The 19,553-nt window shown below is 49.2% G+C and overlaps 1 protein-coding gene across 1 annotated transcript; it reads left to right on the top strand.

Moving 5' to 3' along the window:
- Window positions 1-3,847: 3,847 nt before the first annotated feature.
- LOC135887372 (zinc finger protein 850-like) lies at window positions 3,848-17,293 on the top strand. Its single transcript, XM_065415145.1, has 4 exons — window positions 3,848-3,942; window positions 5,525-5,653; window positions 15,499-15,735; window positions 15,820-17,293. The coding sequence occupies exons 1-4, from the start codon at window positions 3,848-3,850 to the stop codon at window positions 17,291-17,293; spliced, it is 1,935 nt and encodes a 644-aa protein (XP_065271217.1).
- Window positions 17,294-19,553: the final 2,260 nt, after the last annotated feature.

Genomic DNA, 19,553 nt, shown 5'->3' with positions numbered 1-19,553 from the left:
TTGAACCTTTTGGTTCCCACTCTGTTCTGGTAGGGATCCCAGGATCTGACATCAGGAATCTGGTCAGGTAATTATTTTTTGAGTAATGGTACCATTGAGGCAGTAGCCTGTGGGCTCCTTTTGTGTGTTGCACCGGGCATCGCTCTGACGAACCCGAATTTCCTTCTTGTGTGATTGGTGTGTGTGTAAAGTCCTCCTGTATGGGTAACCAGACGTCTAAGTCGGGACAGTTCCCTAAAGGAACGCCGGCTTATTTTATGTATTTTAGGAAGGGTCCGGACTCCTGTAAATTTCTGGAAAAATGGTCTAGGCTAACTCAGGGAGATCCCAAAACTCAGTGGCCACTGTTAGGATCTTGGGACAAGGACCGAGTAGATGTCTTAAAAGACAAACTCGGCCAATCTAAAACTAAATTGGCCAGAGGAGAGGTTGATTGTTTCATGCAGTGGTGGGAAGAGGCAAATCGTAGGTGGACAGAATCGAAACTCGCCTCTCTCAAAGATTCAAATGATAAGTTAAAAGCTTTATTGAAAACCTCCTCTCCCACCACCAGACCGAGCGCTCCCCTTTACCCTGTTCTCCGAGCAGATCCCCCTTCATACTCCTGTCTCTCTGTGAAAAAAGATGAAGAAAACTCCTTGTTAGATTCTGGGGATGATGATGAGGAAGACGCATTAATTGGCTTGGCAGCCTTGCGTCGGATCAATAGACCGTCACCAGATTCCCCAGCTCAGGAACAACTGTCACCAGATTCCCCAACTCAGGAACAATTTCCAGAGATCTCCAGTTCAGACCCATCCGGATCGTCCGATACCACCCAGGCCCATTCCTCTGATCCCGCTCTGCCCCGTAAAAGCTTTCGCTTGGGCCTTAAAAATATCCAGGCTCCCCTCCGAATCCTGCATACTGGGGGCCAAGACGGGGGTCCCACTTGGAGCTATAAACCCTGGACTCGTACAGAGCTCCTTTCAGTTGTAAAAGGCTTTCCAAAGCCCCGGAAAAATCCTACCAAATTCGCAGAGGAATTTTTGTTAGTATGTGACACCTATGAACCCTCTGAGGCAGACCTCCTGCAGCTGTGCAAGCTACTTACCCCTAGTGAGCATGAAAAATGGCTCACAGCAGCAGATTGGCTCACTGCTGACCGCCAGTCTACTTTACCAGACACTGGTCCTAATGCTGAATACCGGAAAAGGTGTAAGGAGCGAGCTAAAAATCTATTTGAAGCCATCCCTCGGGTATGGACTCCTAAAACCAACTGGACGGCCATAAACGGCTGTAAGCAACGACAGGGAGAAAACCCGGGCGACTATCGCTCCCGGTTAACTGACATTTTTCTGCAACATTCTGGTATACAGCAACTGGATAAAAATGGACAGGGTGCCCTGGCTAATGCGTTTGTTAATGGCCTCCTACCTGCTGTTGGTAATATGCTAAAACGAATAAGTGTTGGGTGGGAGACCAAAACCATGGACAAATTGCGAACAGTGGCAGAGCACTGCCAATGTACTTTAAAAGGAAAGGAGGAACAATCAGCTCAACAGTTAATGGCCCTGCAAATACAGCATTATTCAGGGCAGGGCAAACAGTACCGGGGACGGGGAAAATACCAGGGACGGGGACGTGGTCGAGGGAGGGGCCGAGGAACTGAATTTTCTGGTTATGGGGATGTTTGTAATCACTGTAAGCAGCCCGGACATTGGAAGAATGAATGTCCGAGCCGGCCTAATAACTCTGTAAATAACCAGCTAGACCCCCTGCCGGCACAGCCAGTCAGTCCCCAGCCTTACTTTGTCCCACAGCAATGACGGGACGCCGGGGAACCTCAGGAAATTTTAGCTCCTTTACTACCTCTCACTCCCACGGGTGAGTGTGTGTTAACTATCAATGATTTGTCTCTCCCTTTCCTTGTTGATACGGGAGCTTCGCTCTCTGCAGTTCGTACTACTGACCTGCCTGCGGTTCCCTGCTCCGGAAAGACAGTGTCTGCTGTGGGCATTTCGGGAATCCCAACTCCTTATCCCCTTTCAAAACCTCTACCGGTCCAGGTTGGTCCCCTATCCGCAGATCATGCCTTCCTTCTCTCTGACTCCACTCCAGTAAACCTTTTGGGTCGAGATCTGTTATGTAAACTTGGCTGCACCATATACTGTTCCCCGCATGGTGTCTATTTGCAAATTCCCCAGTCCTCTCTGAGTGATTCTGTGGCCTCCCTGCTGTCTGAAACCCCCCTTTCCACCCCAATCCCTTGTTGCCCACTGGTCCCGTCCCTTGAACACCTAATTTCGCAGGTCCCATCTTCTCTGTGGCCAACCCATCCCTCTGAGGTGGGCCACCTAAATACTGACCCCGTCTGCATTACTGTTGACTCCTCCAAACCCCTGCCTGGCCTGTCTCAATACCCTTTAAACCCCGAAGCCGAGGCTGGCATTGCTCCGGTCATGACCGCCCTGCGGGAGCAAGGCATTATTGTTCCCTGCTCCAGTCCCTGTAACACCCCTATCCTCCCAGTTCGAAAAGCTGATGGCAAATCATGGCGATTTGTTCAGGACCTTCGAGCCATTAATCGTATTGTCATACCTGCCTTTCCTGTTGTCCCTCACCCAGCAACAATTCTGGCTTCTATCCCACCAGATGCAACTCATTTTACTGTTGTTGATTTGTGTTCTGCTTTCTTTTCTGTTCCGGTTCACCCTGACTCCCAGTACCTCTTTGCCTTTTCTTACAAGGGACAGCTATATACATGGACTACGCTTCCCCAGGGGTATACTGAAAGCCCATCTTACTTTTCCCAGGCACTAGCCCGAGACCTAGCTGACCTTGTTTTCCCATCCAGGTCCACTCTAGTCCAATATGTAGATGATCTACTCCTCTGTTCCCCCTCGTTATCTGCCTCAAAAACTGATTCTTTACTGCTCCTTACTGCCCTAGCAAAAAAAAGGTCACAAGGCTTCTCGCTCTAAACTACAGCTCTGTCAAGCCTCTGTCACATACCTTGGTTTTCTCCTCTCCCAGGGTTCCCGTACACTTTCTCCCGTCCGCGTCCGGGCTATCCTTAGCTTTCCCCGACCCCGCTCCCCACGCCAGGTCCGAAAGTTTTTGGGCATGGCTGGATTTTGCAGGCAATGGATTCCCCAGTATGCCTCCCTTGCAAAACCTCTCCAGGAACTCACTCGACTCTCTGTGCCTGACCCCATGCCATGGCCCCCTGAAGCAGACTCTGCCTTTGTTTCCCTCAAACAGGGTTTGGCTTCTGCCCCCGCTTTAGGGCTGCCTGACTACTCTAAGCCTTTTACCCTTTTCTGCCATGAACAATCTGGGTGTGCACTTGGAGTTCTCACTCAGGTGCACGGAGGCAAGAACCGCCCAGTGGCTTACTTCTCTGCCACTTTGGACCCTGTGGCCCAAGGCTTACCCCCCTGCCTGTGTGCTGTGGCTGCCGCAGCGCGCCTAGTCGAAATGTCTGAATCCCTTGTCCTTCGCTCTTCCCTTACCCTCATGGTCCCTCACTCTGTGGAAACCAGGGCCGGCTCTAGCTTTTTTGCTGCCCCAAGCAGCAAAAAAAAGCGGCGCCCCCCGAGACCCTCCTGCCGAGCGCCACCAGAACCCACCCCAGCGCCGAGCCCCGCGCCCCCCCCGCCGAGCACCGCAGCCCGCCCCCCCGTGCCGAGCGCCGCCGGAACCCCCCCCAGCGCCGAGCCCCGCGCTGCCCCCCCCGCCGAGCGCCGCCGGAACTCCCCCCAGAGTGCCCCCCGCCCCCCCGCCGAGCGCTGCGCCACCGGAGCCCCCCCTGCGGAATGCCGCGCCGCGCTCCCCCCGCTGCCCCTTACCAGGTGCCGCCCCAAGCATGTGCTTGGGTGCCTGGTGCCTGGAGCCGGCCCTGGTGGAAACCCTGCTGTTACAATGCAACACAGGCCACCTCTCCTCCGCTCGCCTTACCAGGTATGAACTTTTACTGCTGTCAGCTTCGTATATTACCGTGAAGCGTTGTTCTCAGTTAAACCCTGCCACTCTCCTTCCTTTGTCTGATGACGGTGATCCCCACGACTGCCTTGCAACTGTTTCTGCTGTCACCGTCCCGCGCCCTGACCTCTCTGATGCCCCTCTCCCTAACTCTGACCTTGTTTTGTTTACTGATGGTTCCTGTTTTCGAGACAACCAAGGTTGTCTCCTTGCAGGGTACGCTGTAGTGTCCCTCGCTAAGACCCTAGAAGCTGCGCCTTTACCTTCTGTAACCTCAGCACAAGTTGCCGAATTGGTTGCCCTCACCCGTGCCTGCTTTTTGGCAGAGGGACGCTCCGCCACTATTTACACTGACTCCCGCTATGCTTTTGGGGTTGTACATGACTTTGGCACCCTCTGGCAAGCTAGGGGTTTCCTTACTTCTGCCGGTACCCCTATTAAGAATGGCCCCTACATCGCTGCTCTCTTGTATGCAGTTTTACTTCCGTCTGCCCTAGCTATTGTTAAGTGCCCTGGCCACTCGATGGCAGATACTGATGTTGCTAAGGGTAACGCATTTGCTGACACCTCTGCTAAACATGCTGCTGCCATAGAACCTTCCCCAGATGCATTTCTAGGTTCCCTTTCTGTTTCTATACCACCGCCGTCCCTCACTAACCTCACCCTGCTCCAAGACTCTGCCCCAGAAGTCGAAAAAGACTCCTGGATTGCCCAGGGTTGCTCTCTATATCCTGATTCCCTTTGGCGTTCGCCTACTGGTGCCTTTGTGGCCCCCTTTTCACTCTACCCGTCGCTGGCCGACCTGCTACACGGTGTTTCGCAAGTCGGAAAGGAGGGGATGGTCTCTGCTGTAACTAAGGCAGGATGGTGGGCCCCCCATTTCAGCTCTTTTGCAGCCCGCCACTGTGCTGCCTGTACCACTTGCCAAAGCCATAATATTGGTAAACCTGTAAAAGTGGCTCAGGGATTCCGGGGCCTGCCCCAGGCACCATTCTTGCATTGGCAACTTGATTTTGTACAAATGCCTAAGTGTCAACGATATGAATTTATTTTGGTTATGGTATGTTTATTTTCTGGTTGGATTGAAGCCTTTCCTTGTCGCAAGGCTGACTCACTGTCTGTTGCTAAATGTTTGTTAAATCATATTATGCCTGCCAAGGGAATTCCTGCCACTCTGTCCAGTGACCGGGGTACACATTTTACCGGACAACTTGTTCAACACCTGGATCGTATATTACATATCACACACCTGCTGCACTGTCCCTACCACCCACAAAGTGCAGGTGCTGTGGAAAGGCAAAATGGTGTACTTAAGAATAAGCTTGCTAAGATCTGTGACTCCACAGGGTTAAGCTGGCCAGCAGCTTTACCACTAGCCCTTATGGAAATGCGATCCACTCCATCCCAAAGGCATAAATTGAGTCCCTTTGAAATTGTCATGGGACGCCCCATGCGAGCTATGGCTACCATTACTCCAGTCCCAGACTTGAACTTGAGTCACAGTACGCTCCTTCAATATTGCAAGGGATTAATGCAAGCTGTAAGTCACTTCCATTCACAGGTTCGAGCCGCCTGGCCAACAGAACCCACCTCTGACGCTTGCCACGACCTCGAGCCAGGTGACTGGGTCTACGTACGGCACCATCATCGAAAACACGCCTTGGAACCCCGGTGGAAGGGTCCTCATCAGGTACTGCTTACTACCCAGACAGCTGGTAAACTATCTGGCATTGCAGCGTGGATACATGCTTCGCAGTGTAAGAAGACACCCTCCCCGGCAAACCAATCACCACCTCAGAACTGCGCAGAGTCAATTTTGACTCCGGAAGAAGACGTAGAGGAACAGCCTGCAATACCTTACCATCTACGCTCTCGTAAGGGTTCCTAGAAGCAGACGACGACCTAAAGCAAGGCCCGAGAAGGAGCAGTAGTGAGCCTAGCGCCTGCTGCCTGGTGGACGTAAAACTGTAACTGCGGTTCCCTCAGTTGAGGTTGTCAGAACCAGAAGGGCCTTGCCTCCAACATGCACCTCTGGTGGCGCCTGTTCCTTGGCTGCTGGTGTCTTAAGGTCTGGGAAGTCCACAATGACAATTCTTTTATCCAGCAGCAAGTGTGGATAGCTCAGACTCTTAATATTTCTAATTGCTGGGTCTGCAGCCACCTCCCAGCCCACTCTCAAGCTGGTGTTCCTGTCCTGGCAATCCCACTCAATTCCCCAGACCTCACTGGAGGACCTCGTCCGTTTAACAAAACATGGAACAATAATGACACTTGGGAAGCAGTGGGAATAAATGTATCTAAATGGATAAGTGTGGTGGAGGGAAAAGGTCATTGGTGTTGGGTGTGTAATGGGCCAGGGCTGGATCTGGGAAAAAGTCATTGCCTTCAGCATATTGTGGCCAACGGTGTATGGGATTATTCGAACAAAACTAAAGAGTGGCGGGCAGGGTATGGGGATATGAATTTTTTCTCAACCTGGGATCAAACAGAAAAATCAATCTCATGTTCCCCCTACAGTAATCTTAGTGAAAACAATACAATCTTTCAATGCCATGCAAATAACACCACTCCTCGTAAGGAGAATTACCCTGTGCCCTTCGGAGGATATTACTCCTCCTTTGTAGGCACCTATGTGACAAATGGGTGCAACCGACCCTTCCCAGCCACAGGCCTGGTCTACACTAACCCCCCCACTTCGGACTAAGGTACGCAAATTCAGCTACGTTAATAACGTAGCTGAATTCGAAGTACCTTAGTCCGAACTTACCGCGGTCCAGACGCGGCAGGAAGGCTCCCCCATCGATGCTGCGTACTCCGCTCGCCGAGCTGGAGTACCAGCGTCGACGGCGAGCACTTCCGGGATCAATCCGGGGCACTTCCGGGATCGATCCGGGATCGATTTATCGCGTCTTAACCAGACGCGATAAATCAAACTCAGAACATCGATTGCTTACATCCGGACCCGGATGTAAGTGTAGACGTACCCTTAATAGGCCATCAATGGGTTTGTGGGACCAAAGCTTATACTGTGTTACCAGCTAACTGGTCAGGTATCTGTTATCCCGCCCGACTCTTCCCACAATTCCGAGTGCTAGGGTCCTTCCCACGAGAACGCCTTCGTAATTTCAGGTGAAGAAGAAGGGACTTATCAGATGCCCAATGGTATGTAAATAACATAAGCCCCTTGACCTGGGAAGAGGCCATTGGCGGTTCCCTTATCCCACTTGGGGGAGTAATACACCATGGAAAAAGGCTCCTAAGGTTACAAGCAGTAGTTGAAATTATGGCAAATGAAACCGGAGAGAGTTTAAAGACCCTGGCCAAAGAAACAGGGGCGATCCGACAGATGGCCCTCCAAAACCGTCAGGCATTGGACATAGTGCTGGCGGCCAAAGGAGGGACCTGTGCTCTCATTGGAAAAGAATCTTGTGTGTTCATACCTGCCGACACCAATGAGGTAATAGATCGCGCTAGTCACTTAGAACAAATTGCATATCTTCCCCATGAAGAGCCAAGTTCTTTATGGAAGTGGCTAAGTAACCTATTCAATTTCTCTGGCATAGGAAACTGGTTGTTTCAGGGAGCCCTGACTATCCTGTGTGGAATCCTAATGATTTTTGTATGTTTTCAGTTAATCTCCTGTTGTATCCAGAATTGTGTAAGGTATGCCACCCAGGTGACTGCCACAAAACAGAGTGATAATATGATGATGTTAAATATCACTGATGAACGAAGAGATAAAGAACTATTAATATGTGGAACCCAGTAATTGTTGGTCTTTGCGTAAGCCTGACCAAAAGGAGGGATTGTGAAAGTGAAATTAATTATATTAAAGAAATAGAATGAATTAAAGAATGCTGTATGTACCTTTAGGTAGAAATGAGAAATGCTGCAAGCCAGGGGGGCAGGAAAGCAGACATTAATTACCTGCTTAATGAATTGCCCCACTTAAGGGCAATTGGTGAAGCATTAGTCTTAGATCGATAAGAGTTAATAAGGAAGCAAGATATGCATATTGTGCTCCATGCTTATCTTGCTATTTTGCTCTTTCTGTCCCTTTTAGTTCGCACCCTTTTATCTGTATAAATAAGACTGTTTGAATCTTGCATAGAGGCTCACATTATCTGAATGTATTAGCAGAGCGCTGTGCTAATAAACAGAGTGGTCTTGACAAAATTGTGAGTCCTGATTCTAACTTTGACAGTGCTCACGATGGGCCCTTCTGACCTTAAAGTCTGTGAGTCTAGCAGAAGCTGGACACAGAGAGGAGAAGCGCAAGGAGGTCAGTTGATCGCTAGGACCCAGGAGCAGCTGGGAGGCGGCTCTGGGGGGAGCGATCGCTGGGCTCAGGCCCGGCAACAGGAAGTGACTCGCAGCGGTGACTCTGGCTCCCAGCGAGATCCCCGAGCCCCGGCGGCTGGTGCTGGGAGCCCGGAGCCCTGGCTGCAGCCGGGAGAGGGGAATCTCCAGCAGGGCCCTTCCCGCTGCTCCCCTGGAGCCTCTCCCAGGGCAGAGCCCCCAGCCTGGCCAGGGCCCTTCCCGGCCCGGCCCCTGCCCCAGGGGGCCCCGCTCGGAGGGACGGTAAGAGAGACCCGCCCCCCCGTCACACCCGGGCTGCAGGGGGAGGGTTTGGCCCCAGGCTGCTCCCAGTGGAGCTGGCTGCGATTCCCGCCCTGGGTCCGGGAAAGCCGCCGCCAGCTCCAGGTGTGTGCGGGGCGGGGGCAGGATCACGTTACCACCCATCCCCCTCGCCCCCATCTGCTGCTTGTTTCCCTGCCCCTGGCCGCGCTGGTGCGGACGGAGCCTGCAGCTTAGGGAGATCTGAGGGGGGCAGAAGGTAGGCAGGGGCCAAACTGAATCCAGGGTGGGGGGCCCAGCTGGGGCCGGGGAAGGAGAGGGGTCTAGGGGCACAATCAGGGCTGGGGGGCAGCACAGGCGCTCGATCTAGGCTGGTGAGGCCCTGCCGCACCCCCTGGCTTGAAGGGGTTTCCATCCTATCCAGGGTTTACAGTTTGGTTCAATGGCTCTCAGTGTCCCCCACTGTACAGAATGTTTCAGCCCCCCTGCCTGGGACTGGGGATAAGAACTGGATACAACTGGTGGGGGGTGAATCTAGGGCTGAGGGAGGCAAGCCCCCCCCCCCGACTGTAGGGGCAGGACCGCAGCCTCTGAGCACCCCCAACTTCCCCCCACCTGCTGAGCGTGTGGCCCCAGCCTGAACCCCAGGGGCAGCCTAAGGAGAAGCCTGACCCGCTCCTCATAGGGGCCGTACACCCCACCTCCGCAGTCAGCTGTGACTCTCAGCCGGCTTGGAAAACAGAAGGTTTATTGGTTGATGGGAACACAGCATTGAACAGAGCTTGTTAGCACAGAAATCAGGAGCTTTCAGCAAAGTCCATCTGGGGGGGAATCCAGAGTCCCGAGCCCTGGACTCTCCCCGCTGAGTCCCAAACCAGGGGACTGACCCGCTTCCGGCCCGCCATCCTCAGTGATGTCCGGCTGCCCCTCCTCCGTGCTTTCTCTCTTTCCCAGGAAAACAGGTCTCATGGCCTCCCCCTCTCTCACTGTTCTCCAGCACCTTGGGCTGGCTCCTTGCAGAGGACAGGCTCCGGCCATAGCTTGCCAGGATACAGAATTTTGACCATTCTCTATGCCCAGGCAGCTATTCTGCAGTCACACCTGCCCTCTAGAGGTTTATGCAATGATCACACACCTGTATCCCATCAGCTTGATACTTGAGTAACACATGGGGAAACTGAGGCACACACCCAGTATTCAGAGACAACATTCAGAACATTCCCACTTCATCACACCCCTCTGAGACCAGCCCAGGGGCATTTTCTCCAGTGTCTGGAACCACTCTGACCATACCAGCGCCTGAGGCTCCAGGTGATGGAGAGACCTGGGGAAAGGGCTGGAGTGGGGCAGGGAAATGACTCTGCACAAAGGGCCCCTTTCAGGGACCAGCTGGGGAGTTTGGCCTACAAGGGGAGGGGCTCCCTGTGTCTGTGAGTCCCAGAGCTGCTGCCCTCAGTGACACAGCTGGGTTGAACCCCCGTTACCAGTGTCAGTGGCTGAGCTGCCTAAGGAGAGCAAAGGCCCACGACAATTGGGCAGTCGCCCGTTCTCCCAGGGTGGGGGAAGAAGATAAAAAGGGAGAGTGGAGAGACTTGAAAGGCAGCAGGAGCAAGAAGTGGGAAGGGAGGTTCCCAGCTCCCAGCCCTGCCCAGATCCATTCCCTGCACCCCCGGGGCAGTCAGCTCTCCTGGGAACAAGGGGAGGAGCTGAGAGAGGAAAAGCCAGTTGCTCACTCTGCTGAGCACGGTACGACGGATGACTGAGGGAGACGGGGGAGAGCTAGAGGGGTTACAATACACTGTGGGGCAGTGCCCTAAAGTGACTCCTTTGATTCTGTTCTTTTTCCAGCGTTTGGCTCAGAGATGCTGTTCTGGGAAGGTTTAGAAGGGACATGGTGGGTTTAGTTCTTATGGGGGGGCCTGGCCGGGATGGTAATGAACTAACTGGGTTTCTTCCCAGCATGGCAGAGTCCTAGAATCAGAGCGTCTGTCTGCAGGGAGAGAGCCTGGGGGGAATTGGGGGTTGACATGAACTCCAGCCCCTTATGAAACCTGCCCAATCTTCCTGCTCCTCTGACAGGCTGAGGAATCACGTCCACGTTTCACTTCAGATCGTCCGGTCTTCCAGGAGACAGGGCAGGGAAATGGCTGTGATGGAGCCATCTCAGGTAGGGGATTTTCAGGGAGCTTTTGGTGGTGGTGGTATTGTAGAGGGGTTAATCACCCGGGGTGGGACGGGGTGTGATAAACCTGCTGGAACATGATCAACCGGGGTCTGATTTTCTGAACAGGCCCATTAGTGGGTGGGGGGAGGGGTGAACATTCCCCCATTTCTGAACCAGGAAACACCCCCCTGGGCAGGGCTGGGAAAACTGACCAGACTCCCAGTGCTGGGGCCTGACCCCACTGGCCAGAGGGTGCTGTGAAATACGAAGGGAAGCTGTTGGGATTCCTGTCCCGTCCCCGGCTCAAAGCTCTGCATCCCCTATCAGCCTGTGGCTGGCAGGTGTGTGGGAAATGAGAAGACCCTGCCCTGCTCTGTGTGCTGGGAGGGACAAGGAGCTCTCACCTTCTCCCCACCCCCTGAAGCCTCCTGGCTGCTCTGAGCCGGGTGCTGGGAGGATTCTGCTTCTCTGTCCCTCCTCCCCTGTGACTAGGGGGATTTTGGCTGGGGCAGCAGGTTCTGAGTGGGAATTCTTGTTGTTTCAGATGCCGGTGACCTTCGAGGATGTGGCTGTGTATTTCAGCCAGGGGCAGGGGGCTCTGCTGGACCCTTCTCAGAGAGCCCTCTACAGGGACGTCATGCAGGAGAACTACGAGACGGTGACCTCGCTGGGTAAGGGATTCCCGGCCCCTTGGTTATTTGAACCTGGAGGGATCTGCGTGTCTGACACTGGTCACGTTCTTCTCTCATCACTCTCCAGTGAGACCAGGGAGTCAAACCCTAAGGCACATACTAAATCATCCCCACCCAACCGCGCTAGCTTGCAAGGTGGAGAAGCCGTGTATTGTCCTGTCTGTGTTGTTTCTTGGTCGCAAACAGAATCCCTCTTCTCCCTTCTCCTTGGGAACAGCTCCAGCCCTGTGGAGGGCTCTGGGTTCTGCAGGTTTAGAAATAAGCAGGGGTTTAACACTAGAGCTGGGTGTGCATCACAATTCCCCTCAGCTCCCCAGATGTCTTCCTCCCCCAAGGGGGCTCAGTGACCACGTTCCTGTCCTCTTAGATTCCACATTCCCGAGCATAGGGACAGGTTCCGCTCACGGAATGTCCTTTCTGAGAGACGCTCTCAGTTGTCCGCACACCCTGATCTGGTCTGATTTCACTCCCTGCACAAACAACAAGGAGTCTGGTGGCACCTTAAAGACTAACAGATTTATTTGGGCATAAGCTTTCATGGGTAAAAACCTCACTTCTTCAGATGCATAGAGTGAAAGTTACAGATGCAGGCATTATATACTGAAACAGTTTGTCTCTGTCTGAGGGGTTGGAGCAAATTCGGTTGTATCTTAGGACTTTAAAAGTCACTATCATTGAACAAAAAAACTTCAGAAACAGACTTCAAAGAGAAACAGCAGAACTAAAATTCATTTGCAAATTTAACACCATTAATCTGGGCTTGAACAGGGACTGGGAGTGGCTGGCTCATTACAGAAGCAGCTTTTCCTCTCCTGGAATTGACACCTCCTCATCTATTATTGGGAGTGGACTACATCCACCCTGATTGAATTGACCCTGTCAACACTGGTTCTCCACTTGCGAAGTAACTCCCTTCTCTCCCTGTCTCAGTATATAATGAACAAAATGAGCTCAAACTAGCTACGGGAATAAAGGGAAACAAGAAGACTTTTTATCAATACATTAGAAGCAAGAGGAAGACCAAAGACAGGGTAGGCCCACTGCTTAGTGAAGAGGGAGAAACAGTAACAGGAAACTTGGAAATGGCAGAAATGCTTAATGACTTCTTTGTTTCGGTCTTCACCGAGAAGTCTGAAGGAATGCCTAACATAGTGAATGCTAATGGGAAGGGGGTAGGTTTAGCAGATAAAATAAAAAAAGAACAAGTTAAAAATCACTTAGAAAAGTTAGATGCCTGCAAGTCACCAGGGCCTGATGAAATGCATCCTAGAATGCTCAAGGAGCTAATAGAGAAGGTATCTGAGCCTCTAGCTATTATCTTTGGAAAATCATGGGAGACGGGAGAGATTCCAGAAGACTGGAAAAGGGCAAATATAGTGCCCATCTATAAAAAGGGAAATAAAAACAACCCAGGAAACTACAGACCAGTTAGTTTAACTTCTGTGCCAGGGAAGATAATGGAGCAAGTAATTAAGGAAATCATCTGCAAACACTTGGAAGGTGGTAAGGTGATAGTGAATAGCCAGCATGGATTTGTAAAGAACAAATCATGTCAAACCAATCTGATAGCTTTCTTTGATAGGATAACGAGTCTTGTGGATAAGGGAGAAGCTGTGGATGTGGTATACCTAGACTTTAGTAAGGCATTTGATACGGTCTCGCATGATATTCTTATGGAGAAACTAGGCAAATACAATTTAGATGGGGCTACTATAAGGTGGGTGCAAAACTGGCTGGATAACCGTACTCAGAGAGTTGTTATTAATGGTTCCCAATTCTGCTGGAAAGGCGTAACGAGTGGGGTTCCGCAGGGGTCTGTTTTGGGACCGGCTCTGTTCAATATCTTCATTAACGACTTAATGGCATAGAAAGTACGCTTATTAAGTTTGCGGATGATACCAAACTGGGAGGGATTGCAACTGCTTTGGAGGACAGGGTCATAATTCAAAATGATCTGGACAAATTGGAGAAATGGTCTGAGTTAAACAGGATGAAGTTTAACAAAGACAAATGCAAAGTGCTCCACTTAGGAAGAAAAAATCAGTTTCACACATACAGAATGGGAAGAGACTGTCTAGGAAGGAGTACGGCAGAAAGGGATCTAGGGGTTATAGTGGACCACAAGCTAAATATGAGTCAACAGTGTGATGCTGTTGCAAAAAAAGCAAACATGATTCCGGGATGTATTAACAGGTGTGTTGTGAGCAAGACACGAGAAGTCATTCTTCCGCTCTACTCTGCTCTGGTTAGGCCTCAGTTGGAGTATTGTGTCCAGTTTTGGGCACCGCATTTCAAGAAAGATGTGGAGAAATTGGAAAGGGTCCAGAGAAGAGCAACAAGAATGATTAAAGGTCTTGTGAACATGACCTATGAAGGAAGGCTGAAAGAACTGGGTTTGTTTAGTTTGGAAAAGAGAAGACTGAGAGGGGACATGATAGCAGTTTTCAGGTATCTAAAAGGGTGTCATAAGGAGGAGGGAGAAAACTTGTTCACCTTAGCCTCTAAGGATAGAACAAGAAGCAATGGGCTTAAACTGCAGCAAGGGAGGTATAGGTTGGACATTAGGAAAAAGTTCCTAACTGTCAGGGTGGTTAAACACTGGAATAAATTGCCTAGGGAGGTTGTGGAATCTCCATCTCTGGAGATATTTAAGAGTAGGTTAGATAAATGTCTATCAGGGATGGTCTAGACAGTATTTGGTCCTGCCATGCGGGCAGGGGACTGGACTCGATGACCTCTCGAGGTCCCTTCCAGTCCTAGAATCTATGAATCTATAATGCCTGCATCTGTAACTTTCACTCTATGCATCTGAAGAAGTGAGGTTTTTCCCCACGAAAGCTTATGCCCAAATAAATCTGTTAGTCTTTAAGGTGCCACCAGACTCCTTGTTGTTTTTGTACATACAGACTAACACGGCTATCCCCTGATACTTGACTCCCTGCACAGGATTCCCCATTCCCAAACCTGACCTGATCACTCAGCTGGAACAAGGGAAAGAGCCGTGGGTACCCGATCTCCAGGCCTGTGAGGGAAGAGAGATCCCAAGAGGCGCCCACACAGGTGAGGACTGACACACAAACCATCTGGTGAATGAAGGAAAAAGTTGAGAATCCCAAAAATGAGGTATCAGTAAGTGCCCTCAGTTCCTTCCTCATCTCATCCAGGGCAGGGTTGCAGGCAGCAGATATCACTGATATCGCTTTCAATGTGTCCTGTTAACTGCAGGAGTTTCCTTCCCTACTTTCCTTCTCTGTAAAAGTTTGGGTGGGATGTGGAGGCAGAATCCAATTGCTCTGTCTGTGCAGCTTTAGTATGGTGGGTTTTCCCTTGGTGCTATTCCTCTTGATTTCTCCTCAGCACAATGACTCCTGTCTGAATTGTCTCTCTCCCAGCAGGTTACAAGAGAGTGAGTGAGAATAAGGATGGGAATCAACAGCAGGAAGTTTCTGGGCATGGGGAACCACAGGGGACCTTTGTGGGAAGAGCTGAAGAGAAATTTTCCCAGTGCTTGGAACAGGGAGAAGCCTGGGGAAATTGGCAGAGGTCAAAGAGTCTGCTGGGAAAGCCCTTAAGGGAGCAAATGGATGAATTTGTTATATATGGGGAAGGACACAGGAATCCCACAGCCAGGGAGACAACCCCCAAGGAAGACAAACGCTATGAATACCTCAGTTCTGTTATGCTTCAGGCAATAAATACTGGAGAGAAAACACTTCAATGGTTGGACTGTGGGGAAAACTTCAATAAGTGCTCAGATCTTGCTAACCATGGGAGAAGCCACCTGGGAGACAGATCCTCTCAGTACCTGGAGGGCAGGAATTGTTTGATTTGGAAGTCAGCGCTGATTACACATCAGAAAATCCACACAGGGGACAGACCACATCAGTGCTTAGACTGTGGGAAAAGTTTCACCTGGAGATCAGCCCTTGTTAGACATCAGGCAATCCACACCGGAGAGAGACCCCATAAGTGCTTGGACTGTGGGAAAAGTTTCCTATGGAGGTCAGCCCTCGTTAATCATCAGGCAGTCCACACAGGAGAGAGACCCCACAAGTGCTTAGACTGTGGAAAAAGTTTCACATGGAGATCAGTCCTTGTTAGACATCTGGCAATCCACACCGGAGAGAGACCCCATAAGTGCTTGGACTGTGGGAAAAGTTTCATACGGAGGTCAGCCCTTGTTAAACATCAGGCAATCCACACCGGAGAGAGACCCCATAAGTGCTTGGACTGTGCGAAAAGTTTCATACGGAGGTCAGCCCTTGTTAAACATCAGGCAATCCACACCGGAGAGAGACCCCATAAGTGCTTGGACTGTGGGAAAAGTTTCATACGGAGGTCAGCCCTTGTTAAACATCTGGCAATCCACACCAGAGAGAGACCCCATAAGTGCTTGGACTGTGGGAAAAGTTTCATACGGAGGTCAGCCCTTGTTAATCATCAGAGAATCCACACAGGAGAGAGACCCCATAAGTGCTTAGATTGTGGAAAAAGTTTCCTGCAGAGATCACACCTTCTTATACATCAGAGAATCCACACAGGAGAGAGAACCCACAAGTGCTTGGATTGTGGGAAAAGTTTCATACAGAGGTCAAGTCTTCTAATACATCAGGCAGTCCACACAGGAGAGAGAACTCACAAGTGCTTAGACTGTGGGAAAAGTTTCACATGGAGATCAGTCCTTGTTAGACATCTGGCAATCCACACCGGAGAGAGACCCCATAAATGCTTGGACTGTGGGAAAAGTTTCATACAGAGGTCAAGTCTTCTAATACATCAGAGAATACACACAGGAGAGAGACCCCATAAGTGCTTGGATTGTGGGAAAAGTTTCCTACAGAGATCACACCTTCTTATGCATCAGACAATCCACACCGGAGAGGGACATAAGTGCTTAGACTGTGGGAAAAGTTTCCTATGGAGGTCAGCCCTTGTTAATCATCAGAGAATACACACAGGAGAGAGACCCCATAAGTGCTTGGATTGTGGGAAAAGTTTCCTACAGAGATCACACCTTCTTATGCATCAGACAATCCACACCGGAGAGAGACCCCATAAATGCTTGGACTGTGGGAAAAGTTTCATACAGAGGTCAAGTCTTCTAATACATCAGAGAATCCACACAGGAGAGAGACCCCATAAGTGCTTGGATTGTGGGAAAAGTTTCCTATCGAGGTCAGCCCTCGTTAATCATCAGAGAATCCACACAGGAGAGAGACCCCATAAGTGCTTGGATTGTGGGAAAACTTTCCTATCGAGGTCAGCCCTCGTTAAGCATCAGAGAATCCACACAGGAGAGAGACCCCATAAGTGCTTGGATTGTGGGAAAAGTTTCATAGAGAGGTCAGACCTTATTAGACATCAGGCACTCCACACCGGAGAGAGACCCCATAAGTGCTTGGACTGTGGGAAAAGTTTCATAAAGAGGTCAAGTCTTCTAATACATCAGAGAATACACACAGGAGAGAGACCCCATAAGTGCTTGGATTGTGGGAAAAGTTTCCTATCGAGGTCAGCCCTCGTTAATCATCAGAGAATCCACACAGGAGAGAGACCCCATAAGTGTTTGGATTGTGGGAAAAGTTTCCTATCGAGGTCAGCCCTCGTTAATCATCAGAGAATCCACACAGGAGAGAGACCCCATAAGTGTTTGGATTGTGGGAAAAGTTTCCTATCGAGGTCAATCCTCGTTAATCATCAGAGGTTCCACACAGGAGAGAGACCCCATAAGTGCTTGGATTGTGGGAAAAGTTTCATACAGAAGTCCGACCTTGTTAAACATCAGGCAATCCACACGGGAGAGAGACCCCACAATTGCTTAGACTGTGGGAAAAGTTTCAGATTGAGGTCAGCGTTTGTTAAACATCAAGCAATCCATAAAAGAGGGAGACCATAAGACTCTGGGAAAGGTTTCAGAAACAGATCAGCCCTTCTAAACATCAGGCAATCCACGCACGAGAGGGACCCCCACAAGTGCATAAACTATAGATAAATGTTTCAAATAGATGTCATCCCTTGTTATACATCAGAGAATCCACACAGAGGAGTGACCCCATAACTGTTTAGCCTGTGAAAGATGTTTTAAATGGAGGTCAAAACTTATTCCAAATTGGGCAATCCACACAGGAGAGTGACCCCATAAGTGTTTGGACCATGTGAAAAGTTTCACAGAAAGATCAAATCTTATAACACTCAGAGGATCCACACAGGTGAGAGACCCCATCAGAGTTCAGACTGGAAAAAGTTTCCTACATAGGTCAGACTTTGTTAAAAATCAGCTAATCCACACAGACTTTGCTAAAAATCAGGCAGTCCACACAGGAGGGAGCCCCCAGAAGTGCTTGGACTGTGGGAAAAGTTATACAGAGAGATCACACCTCATTAAACATTGGAGAATTCACACACGATCTAAACTTCTGTGGCACCTGGCTCGAAAGAGTTAAGAACCTTGCATGCTAATTGACCAGCTCCAACCTTTTGAAACATGTTAGAAATGTGTGTAAATATATTTGGGGCCATTCCAAGAAACAGAGCCTAGAACTTTGAAATGTAATCTGGTGTTGTTAAAAAATTGGAAGAAGATAGTAGTGCTGTTGATTAATTGCAGTTAAGTCGCGTGATTAACTCAAAAAAATTCATTGTGATTAGAAAAATTAATCTCGATGAATCACATAGTTAAACAATCGAATACCAATTGGAATTTGTTAAATGTTTTTGGATGTTTTTCTAGGTTTTCATATATATTGATTTCCATCACAACAAAGAAGAGAAAGTGTACAGTGTTCATTTGATATTATTTTTTATTACAAATATTTGTACTGTAAACATGCAAAACAGAAGTAGTATCTTTCAGTTCACCTCATACAGGTACTGTAGAGCAATCTCTTTATCAGGAAAGTGTAACTTTAGAAACATCGATTATTTTAATGCTATAAGTGCACTCAAAAATAAAGCAATTAAAAACCGTATGGCCTAGAAGTCAACTCAGTGCTACTTCTTTCTCTGCCACTCGCTATGACAAACAAGTTTGTTTACATTTACGAGAGAGAATGCTGCTTTGCTTCTAATTTATGATGTCACCCGAAAGTGTGAGAAGGTGTTTGCATGGCACGTTTGTAGCTGGCAATACAAGGTATTTATGTGCAAGATATGCTAAACAGGCATATGTCCCTTCGTGCTTTGGCCACCATTCCAGTGGACATGCTTCCATGCTGACGATGCTCATTTTTAAAAAAAATGCATTAATTCAATTTGTGACTGAACTCCTTGAAGGAGAATTGTATGTCCCCTGTTCTGTTTTACAAACCTTCTGCTGGTGGCATCTGACTCAGTTGATGAAAATGAGCATGTGTCGGTCTGGTCTGCTTTGGATTGTTATCGATTAGAACCTGTTATTAGCATGGATGCATGTCCTCTGGAATGGTGGTTGAAGCAGGAAGGGACCTATGACTTTTTAGAGCATCGGGCACATAAATATCTTGTGACGCTGGCTGCATCGGGCACATAAATATCTTGTGACGCTGGCTGCAGTAGTGCAACGAGAATGCCTGTTCTCACTTTCAGGTGACATTGTGAACAAGAAGCGGGCAGCATTATCTCCTGCAAATTGTAACCAAACTTGTTTTTCTGAGTGATTGGCTGAACAAGAAGTAGGACTGAGTGGAGTTGTAGGCTCTAAAGTTTTACATTGTTTTCTTTTTGAATGCAGGTAGAATTTTGTACAAAATTCTACATTAGTAAGTTCAACTTTCATGATAAAGAGATTGGACTAAAGTAATTACGGTTGGTGAATTGAAAAATACAATTTCTTTTGTTTTTTACAGTGCAAGTATTTGTAATAAAAATATCAAGTGCTCACTGTACACTTTGTATTGTGTAAAAAGAACAAGGAGTCCTTGTGGCACCTTAGAGACTAACAAATTTATTTGGGCATAAGCTTTCGTGGGCTATAACCCACTTCATCAGATGCATGGAGTGTATTCTGTGTTGCAATTGAAATCAGTATGTTTGGAAATATCTACAACATCCAAAATATTTAAATAAATGGTATTCTATTATTGTTTAACAGCGCGATTAATCACGATTCATTTTTTTAATCGCTTGACAGCCCTAGAATATAGTAATTGTAGTAGTCTCTGTTTACCTATATCTTGTTA

Source organism: Emys orbicularis, chromosome 13 (assembly GCF_028017835.1).
Source record: "Emys orbicularis isolate rEmyOrb1 chromosome 13, rEmyOrb1.hap1, whole genome shotgun sequence".
Taxonomy (NCBI): domain Eukaryota; kingdom Metazoa; phylum Chordata; order Testudines; family Emydidae; genus Emys; species Emys orbicularis.
Note: the sequence above shows the minus strand (reverse complement) of the source record. Positions and strands in the feature narration are given on the sequence as shown.

Bases quoted from the DNA above. Each gene is read 5' to 3' on its own strand.
- LOC135887372 (XM_065415145.1), top strand. From the start codon at position 3,848: ATGTGCTTGGGTGCCTGGTGCCTGGAGCCGGCCCTGGTGGAAACCCTG. The intron at 3,943-5,524 runs GTATGAACTTTT...TTCCATTCACAG, and splicing joins TCCTCCGCTCGCCTTACCAG to GTTCGAGCCGCCTGGCCAAC. The intron at 15,736-15,819 runs GTCAGCCCTTGT...TTTCATACGGAG, and splicing joins GGGAAAAGTTTCATACGGAG to GTCAGCCCTTGTTAATCATC.